The sequence below is a fragment of the Scardinius erythrophthalmus genome, assembly GCF_964197995.2.
Source record: "Scardinius erythrophthalmus genome assembly, chromosome: 8".
In the NCBI taxonomy this organism is placed as follows: domain Eukaryota; kingdom Metazoa; phylum Chordata; class Actinopteri; order Cypriniformes; family Leuciscidae; genus Scardinius; species Scardinius erythrophthalmus.
In genome coordinates, this window is record NC_138228.1 from 20,386,149 (window position 1) to 20,404,336 (window position 18,188).

At 38.3% G+C, this 18,188-nt stretch overlaps 1 protein-coding gene across 1 annotated transcript in view; it reads right to left on the reverse strand.

Moving 5' to 3' along the window:
- si (sucrase-isomaltase) overlaps positions 1-18,188 on the reverse strand; it is a 55,538-nt gene that overhangs the window by 11,847 nt on the left and 25,503 nt on the right. Inside the window, exons 28-40 of the mRNA XM_081372352.1 lie at positions 17,506-17,674; positions 13,286-13,382; positions 10,559-10,671; positions 10,065-10,190; positions 8,193-8,324; positions 7,883-7,999; positions 6,997-7,059; positions 6,364-6,480; positions 5,881-5,971; positions 5,614-5,752; positions 5,379-5,512; positions 4,968-5,002; positions 4,609-4,725 (exon numbers count right to left, since the gene is read on the reverse strand). Of these exons, the coding sequence (XP_081228478.1) occupies positions 4,609-4,725; positions 4,968-5,002; positions 5,379-5,512; positions 5,614-5,752; positions 5,881-5,971; positions 6,364-6,480; positions 6,997-7,059; positions 7,883-7,999; positions 8,193-8,324; positions 10,065-10,190; positions 10,559-10,671; positions 13,286-13,382; positions 17,506-17,674 (1,450 nt within the window). The remainder of the gene's footprint in view (positions 1-4,608; positions 4,726-4,967; positions 5,003-5,378; positions 5,513-5,613; positions 5,753-5,880; positions 5,972-6,363; positions 6,481-6,996; positions 7,060-7,882; positions 8,000-8,192; positions 8,325-10,064; positions 10,191-10,558; positions 10,672-13,285; positions 13,383-17,505; positions 17,675-18,188) is intronic.

The window sequence follows — 18,188 nt, forward strand, 5'->3', positions numbered from 1 at the left end:
TGGACATCGTAATGTTATTGGCGTCCATCTTCATTGAATTTTGAAATCAGATAGCGCCGGCCAGAGCGCTGCATAATAAGTAGCCAGTATGGAAATACACACCGACAATGACACGCCCCTACTGCGTGCTAGAATCTCCGAAAAACAAGCCGATTTCAAAATCAAAATGTATGCTTTTAAATATACCAATACTGCTATCTCAAACATGCAGAGGCTTCTTCGTGATCTCAACTAACAGATTCTGCAAAAAAACGAAAATCGCAAATTTTGAAAAAAAAAAGCTTCTTTCTCATTTTGCTCGAAAGTTGAGCTGCCGACTTGTGTCACTGGTTTCCGTGACGGGTCACATATATATATATATATATATATATATATATATATATATATATATATATATATATATATATATATATATATATATATATATATTAGTAAAATTATGTTAAATATAAAAGAATATAAAGTTATTTTTTATTTTTTTAAATATGACTCAATGTCAAAATGTAATTTTTTGATCAAAAAACACAAATGTGGAATTTGTAGGACAGGGGGTTATTGAAACTAAAACAATAAAGAACATTTTTACATTGATATACAACAAATGTTAACTGAAATAAGTAAAAAAAAAAAAATAAGAAATATAATTTATATATAAAACATATATATATATATATATATATATATATATATATATATCATCTAAATTACTGATAAAAGTTACAATAGTATCTCAATTATACAAAAATAACACTGTGTGGGACAACTAAATTTAATTTGTTCAAAAGTTGTTTTTTTTTTTTTTTTACAATTGTAAAATAATAATAGTGATGCCAGCCTTAGTAAACACACTGAATTATTTGGATTTTTAATGTTTCTAATGATTGTAATGCCCTTTTGACCTGTAGAACCTCTAGTATTTTCTCCTCTCTCCCGCACAGAGCGAAAACTCCTTCTCCTAATGTAATGGGAAAAGCTAATATCTCTGTGTTAATGTGTTTGAATGAACTAGACCTTCCTCCTGTTAGAGCTAACTGCTGCTCGCAGACAAAAAAGCCAAATTATTCCAAATGTACTGCCCTCTGACTCCATTAGCATGTGACTCAGCGTGATGGAGAGACAGCCGAACTTGGAAGCCTTGGCAGGAGCCTAAGAATTATGACCCTTGCTGCAGAAGCTGGTCTATCTCTCTCTTTCTCTGGCAGCTGCCATCACAGGGAACATTTGCACAGGCAACTGACTTTGCAAGATATTATGAGTAAATAAGATGGTCTTTTCAAACTTATTTCGGCATCTGTTCATCTGTTAACTCCCTCTTTTGCTTTTTGCCTTATGTGGGATTTATGTTTGCTCCCATTGTGCTTTTTAGGATTAGCCTGAGCAAACAAAGTTTTTAATTTTTTTTAAATAGCTAGTAAGCTTTAGTTTATGTCGTAGCCATGAACAATTTTTGTTATCATCTGACAAATATGTGGTCGTTAATATTAGTCAATTTCCTGCAAAAGAAAAACTTTAAATGATTATGTGTGCTATAAGTGAATTTATTCAGCTTTCAAGAGTAACAACTCCCTTTCAACTCCCTTTTTTTGATTTCATTAAGTGTCTCTGTATCTTATTCAATATCCAACATGTCTTTCTCTCTATCACTTTGTAATTCAGGCCACCTCAACGCCCTCCATCCTTTGCCATTTGTCTCTGGATGACCTTCCATTTGCCTCCGTAGCCACATTAAAGCTAATGACATCTTGGAGGGGTAATTACGGCACCAAGGGGACGTGCAGGGATAAACACGTCCGGGCGCAGGGGTAGAGGCAAGCTGAGGACAGTCTCTTATTGGAACTGTCATTGAGACACGCAGAGGGCACATCCACACCGGTGCAAGTGAATGACTCGGCAGTATAAAAGCGGAAAAAAATATGCAGACATGCTGTCTTGCAAGCGCTACTGTGCACTTTTGTTTTAATAAAGCCCTCTAAATTCCCTGGTCACTGTCAGAGCTTGTCAAACACTGGAATTAATACACATCATGCCATTTTAAAAGTGTTTTTGTTAGCATTTTTACTTTTGTGTTTTTTATTTTTCATTCTCCAGCCAAAATCCCAAAAGACTTTACACATAGAATATTGCACGAATGCTTTTATTTTTCTTATGCCTTTTTGTCATTTTTACTGCATCATTTTTTATTTTCAGTCTCTCTGAAAAGCATGCGTTAAACTGATTCTTGTTTAAAATCGAATCAGCAGTAAAATGAAATGAACAGTGTCTCACTGACGTGATCTGGAACTTTAAATATAAAGTTCATCCACGCTGTCGTAATGTTAGGAGGATCACATGGAAGATAATGTTTTTCCAAAACGCCTTGCAATCCTATATGGTTTAGTTACTGAAAAAACCTTGTGTGTATTTTCTAATACATGGCATGCGAGAATCGCTGGGCAAGGCTAAAGAGGTAAGGATGTAGAAGTAGGTGTTGGTCTTTCATCGCACTATGACATCATAATGAGAGAAAATCTGGAACGAATCATTTTGTCAGCTTGGATTAAAAAAAAAAAAACTATTGGACTAGCGATATCAAAAACATAGGGAGTAGATAGCAAACGCTATGTCTCCAACTCCCCAATTTATATCATAATTTGGAACAAATCCTAAAGGATTCTAATCTGAATTCATATACTGTATGATTCCAGCATAACACAAAGCAAAAACTTGATCTTCAGTTCCCCATATCCTGTTTCCAAAAGGTCTATAATTACCAAAAAGATAAAAAGATGTTGTTTGATAGCACAAGAAAATGTAAAGAAAATACTTTTTAGATTTTAAAAATCCCACAGCTTCCCTACAGATTTCCTTTAATAAAGACATTATTTCAGTAGCAAGACATTATTCCAATAATATATATAATTTTCTGGTTAATAAAAATCGATATATATACAGTATATATAATCGAAATATAACTTAAAATATAATATACAAAATAATAGAACAATATACAGAAAATATTTAACTACAACAATCAAAATAAGATCCACAGGGGTTTTCTATTTAAGTAATAGAATGGTGTTTGATTCCCATTAGGATTACATTTACATTTATTCATTTTGACTGACCATTTGTGTCCCATGTCCTACCACCTGAGCTACAGGATCCTTAGGGCATTATGTGCACAATCCTTTAGGATTGTTAGACTACAATTCCACTCCAAACTCTATTTCTGTTTGTATGTCCTTTGTTTAATCACCCATTCGCAAAGTCATTTTTAAATGATTGAAGCCCAGAAGGGTTCTGGATAACTTTGAGCATTTAATTATATCCCCCAAATGTAGCGGTTAGCAACAAAGCTGCCACGTCCACTCACTGAAGAATTTTCCCCACGCCATATCGATCCCACTCACTCCCCAGGCTTATTGGATTTTTGTGACAGGTCCCAGCACTTGCAAAGGTCACATTTTAAACAAGTACCAGAGTGAATACCTGACAGCCCACCTGTCTACGGATCTCAGATATTAGTCAGCAGCCTGTGCGGGGGGCCCTTTTCAAGTGCCACCGTGTGTTTTGAGGCTTTGTGATGGACTACTGTCTGTCTCAGGGATTCAGAGATCATTTTCATACGTCCTAAGGGTGTCACACAGACAAGCGTTCATGTAGCATGTTGTCATGGCTGTCCGTACAGTAATATTATCTTGTTTCACGCTCTATTTTGATGCCTGTCACTCAGTGTCAGTGATTATCAGGATTAAGACCATACAAGTCTCAATTAAGGGTCCGTTTCACGCTGTCTGCTGAACAATGGTCCCTCACGTCCATTGCCACATGTCCATCAATTTTCTGTCAGACCAAATTTCTAGATGTGCACGATTAATCAAAATAAAACCAAAATCCGGATTGTTGATGGTTAATGACAATTAACAAATAGTAAAGGCTGCAGTTTAATTAAATAAGACAGCCATAAATATTAGTATAATAGTTAGTATAGTAAAAGTTGTACGATAAAAGTATTATTATTATTTCTCTTAAGTAGACTCTTTTAGTAGAAGTAGAAGTAGAAGTCTTTACAGTGAAATATTACGATATTAGCATTTCTTATTTTGTTTAATATAATAATAATAATAATAATAATAATAATAATAATAATAATAATAATAATAATAATAACTAATATTAATAAATATTTAATTTAATTTTATTTATTTTTATTGTCATATTGATATATAACAATTGTTTTGGCCAAAATATGAAGCCCTGCAAACAAGCACAGCAAACCTTGGATTTAAAAAAAAATATATATATGCATTTGTAAACTGCAATTTTGTATCATAAAAATCACAACGATATTTTCCATGAAATTGTGCAGCCTTACAAATATTTGTCCAATGTTCAGATCCCATTCCCATGTTTAGATCCAAACATAGGAATTCCCATGTTAAGACTCAAACATTATTATAACGTGATGAAAAACATGAATGTTTAAAAGGAAAAAGGGGTCTGAAACAATTTGACTGAGTAAACTCATACTAACCTCATATCTAAGCTTAGAATAAGATATTTGCTTTGGTTAACACTGCTTAGAAAATCTTAAATCTGTCCATAAAAAGGTGCTGTGTGTGTTCTTACTGGCATGTTAATGGTGTTGTGGTTTCTGGAGAATGGGTAGAAAGCTCCAAGCTGCATCCAACGCAAGCACATCTCGTATTCGGCAGGGTTAAAGAAGCCACAGATATCAGCACCGGTCTGGAACACAAGCGGAAAGTGAGAACGAGAAGGGAAAAGAGACATAGAGAGAGTAACACAATTATGGATCTCTGTAAAAACAGGGCCAACTCCAAAACATTAATAAATAAACTCTAGAGTCAGTGTAATGGCTGCATGCTAGTGTAATGCACCTAAATGAACTAAAACATTGTTTGATAGGAAATAAAGCACAAATGAAAAATCAATAGCAAGTGCTGCGGTAGGACGAGAGAGGCACTTACGTAAGAGATGCCAAATATGCTGAACTCCATCATGCCTGAAAGACAGAAAGAGAGAGAATGGGAGGAGGGTGTTCAGTTTCAGTACAGTAGACCTTGTTCAAAACTTTCGTCCAACAAAAAACATTGGAGGTTTAATGGAGACAAAACAGATGTTTACATATTAAAATGTAATTTATTCCTGTGATGGCAAAGCTGAATTTTAAGCATCATCACTCCAGTCTTTAGTGTCTCATTATCCATCAGGAACCATTCTATCATGCAGATTTGCTGCTCAAGAAACATTTCGTATTACTGATATCATTGTGATGCTTAAGTTTTAGTAGAAACTGTGATACTTCTGTGATTCTTTGTTGATTAAAAAGTTTAAAAGAACAGCATCTTCCCAAGAACTAGAAATAAATAAACTCATACCAATGATGGACTTCAGAAGCTGGTCCCAGGCAGAGTAGTTGTCTCCAAGCCAATGTCCTGCCCATCGACCACTAGATGGGTACGTTGAACGGGTAATTACTACACCTCTCTTGCCAGTGGTATCAAGCAAAGCTCTGTGACATACACATAAACACACACACGCAGAAGTTAAAAGTCATTTCAGAACAACCAAGAAATAAATGCATTAGTGAATATGGATGAACAGAAAACTCACTTATAAGTGGGTTCCGTGTGAGACCAGCCGTACAAGTTGTGGACATCATAATGTTTGACATGTTTGCCATCAGCAAGGATCTGCTCGCTGTTCATGCATAAAGTCTTATGGTTCAGACCCATATGCATGGACTCCAGTGCTGGGAATAAGTATTAATATGAGCAGATTCATTTCAGATGCACAGTGCTAAATACATGTGTTGACCATCTGTGTTGTAAAATCTGTTTAGCCATGTATACATGTCGGGGCGCACACATTGGAACTTACGGGGCATATATGGTGGATTTTCTAAATTGGGATCCCCTAGACATTTTCCTCCAACGGTGCCATGCACAAAACTGGCTGGCTCATTCATGTCCTTCAGAAAGGAAATAACAATGACAATGAAGGCAAAGGATAAAAACATTGATTATATGCATATGTGCATAGGCAGTGGGTGTGGCTATTCTAAACCTTCACTCATTGCATGCTTACCATGACTTTCTCAAATAGGACGTTTTTTTCTGAATCAACACCCTTGTTTCAACACAATTCTTAAAAATGTAATATTTCACATTTGATTTTATAGGTATTTAATGGTTATGGTTAGGGTTATGTTGTTTCAAGAGCAACAAATGTTGTTGTGTAATGGTACTATATGCATGGGCAGTGAACACAGATGTCCTCAAATAACGTCTTGCACAATTGTAATTATTGAAATTGCTTTACTTTGCATTCCAACATTAAATATGAAAATGACAAAGCACTCACAATCCAAAGTCCGTCAAACTTCATGATGTTGTTGTAAAAGTCTTTAATCTGATCCTGCCACCACTGTGATGTGCTGCTTTTGAAGAAATCAGGGAATGCCACAAAAGATCTGAATAGCTGAAAGTTGATGAAATGAAAAAGACATTTTAATAACTGTGCTTTAATTATTACTACACTTCGGCAAAGTGCTTTAACCATTGCTATAGTCTGTGCTTCAGTAATTGGATATTACAGTAGTGCAACTAAAATATGCTAATTTGTTTAAATAATGTGCTGATTCACTTTTATAGGAGTGGGTCTGTTATGTTCTGAATCTGATTGGCTGCAATGACTTTGTTTACTACATGCTGATTGGCTGATATACTAGTGGGTGATATACTATAATACTAGTAGTCTGGTACAATGTGCTCATTGGCAGATAACGTGTCTTCAACATGCCGATTGGCTGATAGTATTCTTAGATGTCACACTCATCTCTCTTGACTGCATGTGCAATTATAGTCCATTGTACTGATGATTTCAGTATGAATAGAGTTGCATATGCGGGAACAAGAGAAAAATATATCTTATTCTCTGATTAAAGGGAGAAAGGGAGAAAGGGAGAAAGGGAGAAAGGGAGGGAGGGGCAGATACCTCTACTTGAGTATCCCAATCCAAAGAATTGTCCACAGTGACATCGGGAAAGTCAGGCCACACCTATGACAGACACAAACAACAGCTAAAATCCATGTTTCAGGTTAGTCTAAACTAGAAGGATCATTTCTTCTTGCAGTACATGTCATCATACTAGATCATCATACTATGTCTTAAAACATTAAATAAACAGGTTCACTAAAATCAAAATGTTTCAAAGAAATCAATATTTCTTGGGAATATTGTTTTATTCTGTGATTAAGTTATACTTTTTTTCCCTGAAGTGTCTTCATTATCACTTTTTTTATTTTTTTTTTATTTTTTATTTTTATCCTGATAGTCTTCTGTGAAATCCCTTTAAAAAATGTCGCGTTCCAGATGAATTTGGAATTCCCGTTCAGCAACTCTGAACTCCCAATTCTTCCAGCAACACTTGAAAATAATCAACGGAATTCTGCTTCAGTCAACACCATTTTAATGACATTGATTAAAATATATCACTTATGTAGGGGGTTCATTAATTTGAGGTGTTATTCCAGTGGTTATTTCCAATTAGGAGTTTGGAAAAGGAGTTGGGAAAATTAATGTTTAGGCTGGCGAATGCAGCATAACAAAACATAATGACATTGTCCTCTAGAAAGTTACATTTTTGGAAAGAAAACAACAACACAAACATCAGTAAGGAATAGCAATGATTTTTATGAATTTGTTGTGGTATTATGTGGTATGTTTCACTCTAAACATCCATCCTGTTTGAGAAAATTGGTATTATCTAAAAATAATTTTCATGTAAGCTAATTGTCAAACTCTCCCTGAGCAATGGCGAACTTTGGGGTATTGACTCAGAATCAATACATTTTGCTCTTCCTCTTTTCGATTGTCATACCTTTCCCCACACAATGTCTCTGCTGAGCTCAGAAGGCCATTTGATGAAAACGTCTTGTTCCATCCCAAGTCGGAACGCAGGGTAGTCTTGCGTCTCATTGGCCGCTATAGCCGGGTCCTGAAGGACACAAACAAATAAAGCATGTAGTTCTGACAAGGTACAGAATACACCTCACTGCCAGAATAAGACCAGACTCATTTCAAGACTACATAAATTCATATTTATGAACTCGGCTCTCATTACAGTTAAACGTCCATTACCACTTTATGATAACAACTTTGTTTTTCCAGTAATTGAGAACTGTTTGTACCAAAATGAAGATGAAACGCATCCCCTCAGCCCTCATGTTGTCCACCAGAGCAGGCAGTCCATTGAAGTTCTTTTGGTCCAGCGTAAAGTCCATCTGCCTCTCCATGTAGTCAATGTCCGCATATTGCACATCCTTTAAGGTAAAATATTATGATCATTAAACTTGAATGTGAAGTTCCAAGTTAATTATTGAACAATTTTGTGCAAAATTAGCAATGCTTTGATTTGAAACATAACTTGGTATGCAGATGATACTGTAGGTGGCTACTTAATGAAGTTCCAAACATAGGTTTGGGAGGAGCCTAAACATTCAGTCCTGTCAATCATTATTACTAGTGTATATAAACAGCAGTCATTGCACCATCCCAGGGACATTCCTCCTCCTCCCCATCTCAACTTTTATTTATTTTATTCTTCCTCTGCGCAGTAATGTTATAGTAGAGGCTTAGCTCAGAGCGCAAGCCGAGTCTCGGGTTCGAGCCTCCTTCAAGGACAGCAAGCCAAGTTTGTTTACCATTAATTATTAAGACTGAACGGGCAGGCGAACTTGTGAACTGGCCCATGTCAACAATCTATTAGAAAATGTTAACAATTGTATCATATGCCTTGCAAAAATTGCCTTGTAGAAGCAACAGCAGACTTCTAAACAAGCCGGACATTTGAAGTATTATTCATTATCAGTGACACAAATGGAGCAGGAAAAGCTACATGATGAACTTTAATACATGGTGTTAGGAGTTCATTCAAATCCTTCTAGTGATGCTTGTCTTAGAAAGAACTGCCAATAAAAGATTTTTGTGAAACGATGCACTTTTATGAGTCACTAACTCACTCCTGGTACCACTTTTAGGGCCAAAATTTGGAGCAAATTAGCATGAGAGCGCAATTCCACATATGCGCCGATGGGAGTGGCAAGTTTTGCGTGTGATCTACTGCTGACGCACAAACTAAAGAACTCAGACGCAGTCAAATCATTTACATAATTACCATAATTATCTACTAAGAGCAGCGCAAATTAGTGTTGCGACCACTGATAATGCAGGTGAAAATGTGGACTGTAAAATACCAGCTAAAGAAGCAACGGTACGTTGAAAAGAGCCATAGGTAAAAAAATTAAGGGTTGCAAGAAGTTTTGATGCACCAGGTATTGCGTGACTCCTTGTAGTTGACGGTTCCAAGTCGTCTTTTATTTCCTGCAGCTAATTAAAAATAACATGGCTTGACAAACGATATGTTCGAATTATGTCTTCTTCTGGCATTCCAGAGAAAGAAATGAATACGAGTATATATGAGAATACGAACTCTGTTCTCTGCGGGGGCTCCTCTTAGTAGCCACAATTGCAGCCTCTTCGCAAAATGGGTTAGGACATGTTTTTTTTTTTTGGGGGGGGGGGTGTTAAATAATGGCGCAAAAACCAGTAAATTGACTAGCAAACATTAGTAAACTGCATTGTGTGATTCATTTAAATACTCTACTCCCATAAATTTTGCGTCTGAACGGGAAAGTCCTACAAATGCATATGCAATAAGGTCAGCCTCAAAAACAACTCAGTCCACAGCTTTTCAGCGCTAATTTTGCCCTGCATCCAGACAGTCATTTTTTTATGGCCAAAAGAGGGTTTGCGCTGGCGCAAGCTGTTAGTAAATCTGGCCCTAAGTCTTAATATGGTCACAGATTGCTCTGTGTTGCCATTCAAGTTGCACATTACAGCCAAATAACTGGTTGAGATATTTACAGCAAGAAATTTAATATTCCTGAAGTTCTAATGAACGTTTTGAAAGTCGGCGAGAGTTACATAACCATGCTTATTGTTGCGTTCAGGGGGATAAATCAAAGACACACATGCACACACTAAAAGATGAGATTGCTTACATAAGGAATTGCAGCAGCTTTCATGTCATTGTAAAGATCTGCAATCTCCTTATCATTGGCATAGCCATAGCGACAAAGCTGGAATCCAAGTGACCAATAGGCTGGAAGAACCGGGCGGCCAATCATCTGTCAGACAAAATGCACAAAACGAGAGAAAAATGTTTTACATTTTATGCAAATACATTTTAGAACATAAATATGCAAGTGGTTTAAGAGAATCTAATGGCCCCCTCTGTCTATGTGACAAGCAAGCTTCTTTTAGATAAATATTTATGTATTTCATTTATGCATGTGAGTTTTTCGGATGTTATTTTGTGTGTGTGTTTAGATTGAGTACACTGTGGGCAATGAGGCATGGAGACTCCAGCTGCTAAACCTCATAAAGCCAGGAAGAACACACACACACACACACACACACACACACACACACACACACACACACACACACACACACACACACACACACACACACACACACACACACACACACACACCTCAGTGTACTGCTGAACCACATCTTCTGGAGTAGGTCCTATCACCATGTAGAAGTCCAAGATACCTCCAATGGTGCGATAGGTCAGAGCTGGAGTAGACTGGAAGGTCACATCTAAGAGCAAAACAAGCAACACCTTTTTTACCCACCTACACTTGCAATCTCTCAACGGCAATAGTTGGTGGATTCCTTTTAACAGTTTTATACCAGACCAATCACAGTAAATCACAGAACACATTGAAAACAGTATATTATAATGTTTTGTGGTTTTAAAGGCATAGTTCAGCCAAAAAATTACAATTCTATCATCACTCACCCTCAAGTTGTTCCAAACCTATATGAATTTCTTCTCCTGAACACAAAAGACAATATTTTGAAGAATATGGGTAACCAAACAGTTGATGGGCCCCATTGACTTCCATCGTATTTTTTCTTCCATACTATGAAAATTCAATGGGGCTCATTGGCTTTTTGGTTACCCATATTCTTCAAAATATCTGCTTATGTGTTCAGCAGAAGAAAGAAATTCATACAGGTTTGAAACAACTTGAGGGTGAGTAGGTGATGACAGAATTTTCATTTTTGGGTGAACTATCCATATAAGTTCTTGTCAATTTGGGTTGATCTTATTAAAACATGTCTAGGTCACAATTCACCCCCAAATCTAAATATAAAAATATACAATTATATTTTGGTTAAAGAAAAGTAGTAAAGTTTGTAACACATTTCTCCTGTAATGTGTTACAGAAGAAAACTATGTTTAAATTATTTTCTTTCTAACCACAAATTAGTTGTAAATTAACTGGCTTTATGTTATTCATTTTAAAAGTGTTTTCATTGCTTTTGTCCATGCACAAGCTGCTAAGTCAAGTCAAGTCACCTTCATTTATATAGCGCATTTAACAATATGGATTGTTTCAAAGCAGCTTTACAGTGATAATAGGAAATTACCGTAACAGATTGTTTAGGATTTACAACATCTCTAGGATAAAGTTATTGTCCAGCTAAAGTTAGTTTTGATTGACTGATTCACTTCCGTTGCAAAGATCATTAGTTATTAACTTAGGGGCCGCTAACACAACACCGTTCTAACAGGAACACCCTTAACACGCTCCGGCCGCCCATTTGCACAAAACAGTGCCTGATGTCTCGAGAACGCACTCCCTGAAATAGGTTCGAAGATGCAAACGATTATCCGTTATCTCTGCGCAAATCTCAAAAACGCAAACCCGCGAAACGCAGTTGTCGCGCACATGCACATTACATGTCCAGTCCAAAGGTATGCACGTTTGCATATATATGTGCGCAGGCGAGTAGTCCTTCTTTACAAATCAACCCTCAATAAACTTTTTGTCTGGCCTTAAAAATGTAAACAAACTAAACACTATTGGCAATATTAAAAATTATTAAATATGTACATTCCAGATTTCCTTTTCTGGTGAACTTGATTTCACCAAGTACAACATGTTCCTGGATCAACATCTTTTCTGATCCTGGAATAACATTCCAATCAACCAATCAGATCTGAGGGACAACTTTACAGTTTATGTCAAGTTTACTATCCATTTCTGCGTTATTATGTATGCAGTGAGGTATTAAACATCTGCATTCAAATTAAATGGCACTTCTTTGAACTTCTCTGGGTAAAGTGAAAAGCATCAAAGCTATTCTCCTGCTGCGCTTTTCAGGATGCTCATTTACTGCCTGTGCGTGTGCGTTTATGTAAGAATTAAAACATGTGTGTGAGCACTTGTGAGACAGCAGTTGAATGCAGAACACTTTCTGAGAGCACAACTCGGTTAAAAGCCACACTGCAGCACCACCATTTTGTGAAAGCAGCTCAAGAGAAAGTCCTGCAATAAGCATAACTGTTTCTCACACAAAAGCTCTGATAAATAGCACCTGCTCTGCTGAAAAACTCCCGTCAGTGTTGGAGCCAGTGGTGAGCGACAAATTTATTTGCTCCAATACTAAAGATGCAGCTAGTGGTTGACTGGCCAAGTTTAGACTCATAAATAGACAATAAAAACAATGTTCCCAGACATTGTGTAATGCTCTTTACATAAAAATAAATTTGAAGGGCACATAAAATGATAAAATGATGTTTTCTACAATTGCAGTGGTTAATACATTAAGAACAACTTAATTAGGAACTTTGTGATTTTTCTCTCGATTCATCCCAATGCATTGTGGGATTGTCTTCTCAATGAGGTATATTACAGCATCATAATGATGCGGACGATTATTTGAAAGAAATTTGACAAGTTCACATAATAATTAGATCGAGAAAAAGAGTGTGTGTATTTCGCGTGCTGTCCGGGGGAGGGCTCCGAGCTCGGATTGTGGCCCGAACCCAGAATACTCAGAATACCCAGAATACCCAGAATACCCAGAATATGAGGGGTGATATCTATATATAGGCGTCCAGTCGTACTGATTGGTTAGATCATTTAAACATGTTACTCCCGAACTTTGTTAATAAAACATGATTTAGTACTAGGAGCGTGTCTATGATGCCTTAATATTCTGAACACTAGGTGGAGGAACAGAGTTTATATATTTATATATCTATCTATCCATCTTTCTAATTTTAACCTAAAAAAAATATATCTTAAACTTTAAATAGGAACAACTAGTCAACTTTAAACTAGCAAACCATTTTAGGCCATCTTACAAAAAAATTGGTTCCAAGTGGACACAAATGTTTAGTATATGTGGTTGTACTCACCCATGGCATTGCTGTTGAGCAGGAGGACACCATGTGCATGTTTTGATTTCTCCAGACCCATGTAGAAGGGATGGACACCATAACTGTTCAGCTTAAACTACAGATGAGGAGAAAGAGATTAGAGTTTGTGATGAGATTTCAGTTGTTCTCAGTGTTAAACAGACAATTAAGTGTCAATGATAGATTTTTATTTGGCTTAAAGGAATGAACCTTGCAAATCCCATCTCTCTGTTTTCATTAACCTAATTGCATCTCTCTCTCTTCATTCATGTAGCTTTCTCTTTTGCCTGTCTTTCTCTGGGCACTGTGTCATGAAGTGAGTCAGAGAATAAGGCTGTTAGCGTGTCCAGTATGGATTAATGACAACCAATAACTGTCACGTTCTGTAGTGAGGCTTTCCAACACGCTCTACTCAGCCAATGAATACAAATAGCCTTTAATAAACAAGGAGAATACAAATACGAGAACCGACAAACACAACTGAAAACACAGGACTATATATACAAAGTATGCTCACGCCCTGTCGTAATTACCGTAGGATTTAGATGACAACATGTGACATTCTATTCGGAGCTATTCACTTCACATCCTCGGACTGGAAATTATCCATTTCTATGGCGACACTATCAATGGCTAAATTAATCTACAGTGGTCAAGTAGGAGCTCTCAGAAAAGTCCCAATTTACAAGCTGTAATTATGAGCTATACAAGAAGTGAACACTTTTTACAAGTTGAAACCTCGAAATTACGGTAATTTCAACATGGCATGAATGCACCGCAAGAACAAAGGAAAACATCGTGTTCGAAAAACAGCAGGTGAGAAGTCCCCGGATGACCAACTACTTCTGCCAAGATTCTGAAGTACACATTCGATGGACACTTTACTATCCCATGAGGCTACAGGAGAGATTTATGAATGGAAGTGATGCTTCGCAACTGGCGCTGGTAGGTCACATAACGGTAACAACATGGCGGATCTAGTACATCCAAATTTCATTCATACTACCTATATCCATATATAGAGCATACTTTTTTAACAACTGCAAAGTAAACTCAAATTCAAATAAAGCTGGGACCGAGATGGGTCGTGCACATGTTGCCCAGTTGGGTCCCACCTAGTGGCAAGTGGAATCCTATATGAAATCCATATAGACAATTAACATGGAACACGCAGGCAACCCTATATGAGGCCCACATTTCACAGTACGCGATTTCGGACACAGCAAATGAGACAACTAAACCAAACATAACCCTGACAATAACAGGGCGGTTAGTATGACTCAGCCGAGAGATGGAAGAACGTCACTGCAATGGAGTAAATCATTTGTTTGTCACTTTTTAAAACCTACTCATATGAGTCAAATGCAATTCCTTTAAGATCACTCTTGGGAGCAGAGATACTGCTTATCAAAGGGCAGATCCATTTCTTCAGTATAATATAAAATGCAGTCGAAACAGTATATATACACATGTATGTATATAGCTGAAATTTACATTACTCTGGTCTTCAGTGTCACATGATCCTTCAGAAATCATCCTAATATGCTGATTGCAAAATATACACTGCTGATCAAAAGTTAGGGGTCAAATATTTCATTCTAATATGCTGATTTGATGTTCACGAAGCATTTCTTCTTATTATCAATGTTGAAAACAGATGTGCCACTTGAAAAAATTGATAGAAACAGTATTAGGCTTTTTGAAATAGTAACATTATAAATTCACTTTTGATACATCCTTGCAGAATAAAAGTATTTTTACAGGTTAACATTATACACACACATACTGTAAGTACCCTTGACGACATAAAATTTATTTTGTATCAATTGTATTAGTTTACATTTTCCCCCTTTTTTCTCTGCAATGTCACACATTCTATGCAGCAATTAAAGAACAGGTATTAATAATAATTGACACAATCAGTTGTGCAAACAGACAACTAACATACGAATTTAACATGAGTCGTTTCCACTCTAATAATCTCTCAGATCCATTCAGAGCATTTGATCTTGATAAAAGCTTGACCCACATATTAAAACAATTCTGTCTGAGCAAAGTAGATTCCATTACTATATAAATACAATCATCTACATTTATTCTATTGGATACATCTACTGATGCTAACTAACACAGTCACTGACTGTGCATGACTGTAGCTTTCAGCCAGGAGAAGATGTCGTCAGGTGGGTCCAACTTTCACGGGGTGTTTCGACCCTGAACCACAACACCCTCCAGTTGGCGGGTCGGCAGTGGTGGCCAGTCACTGCCCACCTCCTCCTGGCCCCCAGCTCAACTCCTCCCTCCTACTCCAGAGCCAACAAGACGCTCTTTCTGCTGCCTCACCCAACCTACGGACAGCTGCCTTCCTCTCCCTTCCTGCCATACCCAGAGCTGTGAGTGTCTTCCACACAGACTGCGCCGGGAAACCCCTACACCCGACCTCAACCGGGAATAGCCAGGCCTGCCACCCTTTGGCCCTGCACTGCTCAACAAGGTCCTGATACTTGGTGGCTTTCCGCTCATAGGCCTCCTCGCACCCGTCCTCCCACGGGACCGTCAGTTCAATCAAGATTATCTTCCTTGACTCCTCAGACCACAAGACCATGTCCGGCCTCAGCGGTGTTTGCACAACCTGGGGGAAGACTAGTTTCCTTCCCAGGTCCACCCTCATCTCCCAGGATTGTGCTGCTTGCAAGAGGCTCTTTTTTGTCTTCTTGGGGGCTGGTGGTTTCTCCCCTTCTCTGATGAACTGGATGGATATCGCCGGCCTTCTACTGGTCTGGCGCTTTTTCTGCCTCTCCCGCTCCAAGATGTCAGCCAGTGCACTGAGAACCTTGTCATGGCGCCACCTGTATCTTCCTTGGCTAAGAGATGTTTTGCATCCTGCCAGTATGTGCGCCATTGTTCCCCTCCCTCCGCATAGCCTACACAAAGGGTCCTCCCTCATTCCCCATCTGTGGAGGTTTGTTGGTGATGGAAGGGTGTCGTACACTGAACGGAGCAGGAAAGAGATGCGAAAGGGCTCCAGTCTCCAGATCTCAGGCCACGTGATCTTCCGCTTTGGCAGATCCCACTTTGTCCAGGCACCTTGTACTCCAAGTTCGACGGCCCTAGACCTGCGCCTTTCTTCCTCCAGGTGTCGGACCTCGGCTTGAATCATGTCCCTCCTCTGCCTTGGGTCTGCTTTTCCCCACTGCTGGAAGTGGGTGGATCCGAGTCCTTGCCTCCCTACGCATGGGTTTCCGATGATGTCCTTCAACTTCAATGCGCTTTCAGCTTGCGCCACTGATGTGTCAGCCGCCCATTTGCGTCCTGATCTCGTAATGACGCCTGCTCTTCTGACTTTTTCATCAGTGGAGTCTTGGTACATCATCACAACCCGGCACTTTGCCACCTTGAACTCTTCCACCACTGACGATAGGGGTAGTTGTACCTGGCCAGACCTGGTATATAGCCCTACTGACGTGAAGCTTGGTGGGATTCCGAGCCACTTGCGAAGGTGTTTGTTTACTCGCCTCTCGACTCCTTCCACTGCTGTCATAGATACTTCATAAATTGTCAGTAGCCACATGAGTCGTGGTAGCAGGCCGTGCTGGAAGAGCCAGGCCTTAAACTTTCCTGGCAGCCCTGACCCCTCGATCTTACTTAGCCATGCATCTGCCTGTTTCTCTGTCCTGGAAACGTTGCATCTGTCGGTCAGGGATGCGTCGTACCATTTCCCTAGGCACTTAATTGGGTTTTCCTCAATTGATGGTATCGTCTCCCCCTGTACTCGCAACTGGAACTTGCTGGTCACTTTCCCACTTCTGATCACCATACTTCTTGATTTCCTTGATTTGAACTTCATCCGAGCCCATGTTGCCACGTCATCAAGAGCCTTCAGGATCCATCTTGCCTGCACATGGGTTGAAGTTGTTATGGTAAGGTCATCCATAAAGCCTCTTATAGGAGGTTGGCGGGTGCCAGACTCCATTGATGGCCCTCTGGATTCCTTTCCTGCAGCTGTTATGAGCAGGTTCATTCCCATGACAAACAATAGATATATTAATCTATATGCAAATTATATATATTTTTCTTTTATTATTGGGTTTAATATGATTGGCCTTAAACCAGGCCCAAGCTATAAACTCGTGTCAGCTGAGTAAAGTAATGTGTGAAGTGTGGATGACATATCAATGCAGGAAGGCTTGTAAAACATCACCAGTAGTTCTGACACTCACCCCTGGAGGCTGGTCTTTCGCAAACAGGCCATATTTTTGAAAGTTAAGGTCATGTTTGTAGCTGGGGTGCTCTGTTTCACCAAAACCATAGACATAGTTTGAGGGGAGGAGTGTGGAGATCTGAAGGAGCTGGTCGGAGAATATTAACCCTGGCACAGCAGAGTTCCATCTAGCGAGAGAATGAGATTTAACAAAAAATTGAGAACACTCAAGATGATTTCTGCCTTCTGAAAAACAAGTTCCTTTCATTAAGAAAGCAAACTGTGCATTTATAGTCCTAAAACTCCCAGAAAACCATAAAAAAGTGCATCATCAGCACTGCTATTTCTGCACTAAACTCCTGTGCTCATCTACAAAACTGCTTCTTTGTTGCTTTCTCCAATTAATTTGCAGCTGCAATACCTTTGGGAACTTTGACAAGCTAATCTCATTCTAAAATGATTTTAAATAGCATTTAGCTAATATTTTTGTATGCATGATTTTAAAATAAATATAAATAATATAAATATATATTTTGTATCATTCAATGCATTTTATTTAATATATCAAGATATATAAAACCATGTAATTTATTTGACTCAAACAGTGGGCTAGCAAAACCAAGGTTGTGAATTAATTTGATGATATATTGACAAAAAGTATACCCTGAATACTATGCAAGTCATTTTGGATGAAGGTGTCTG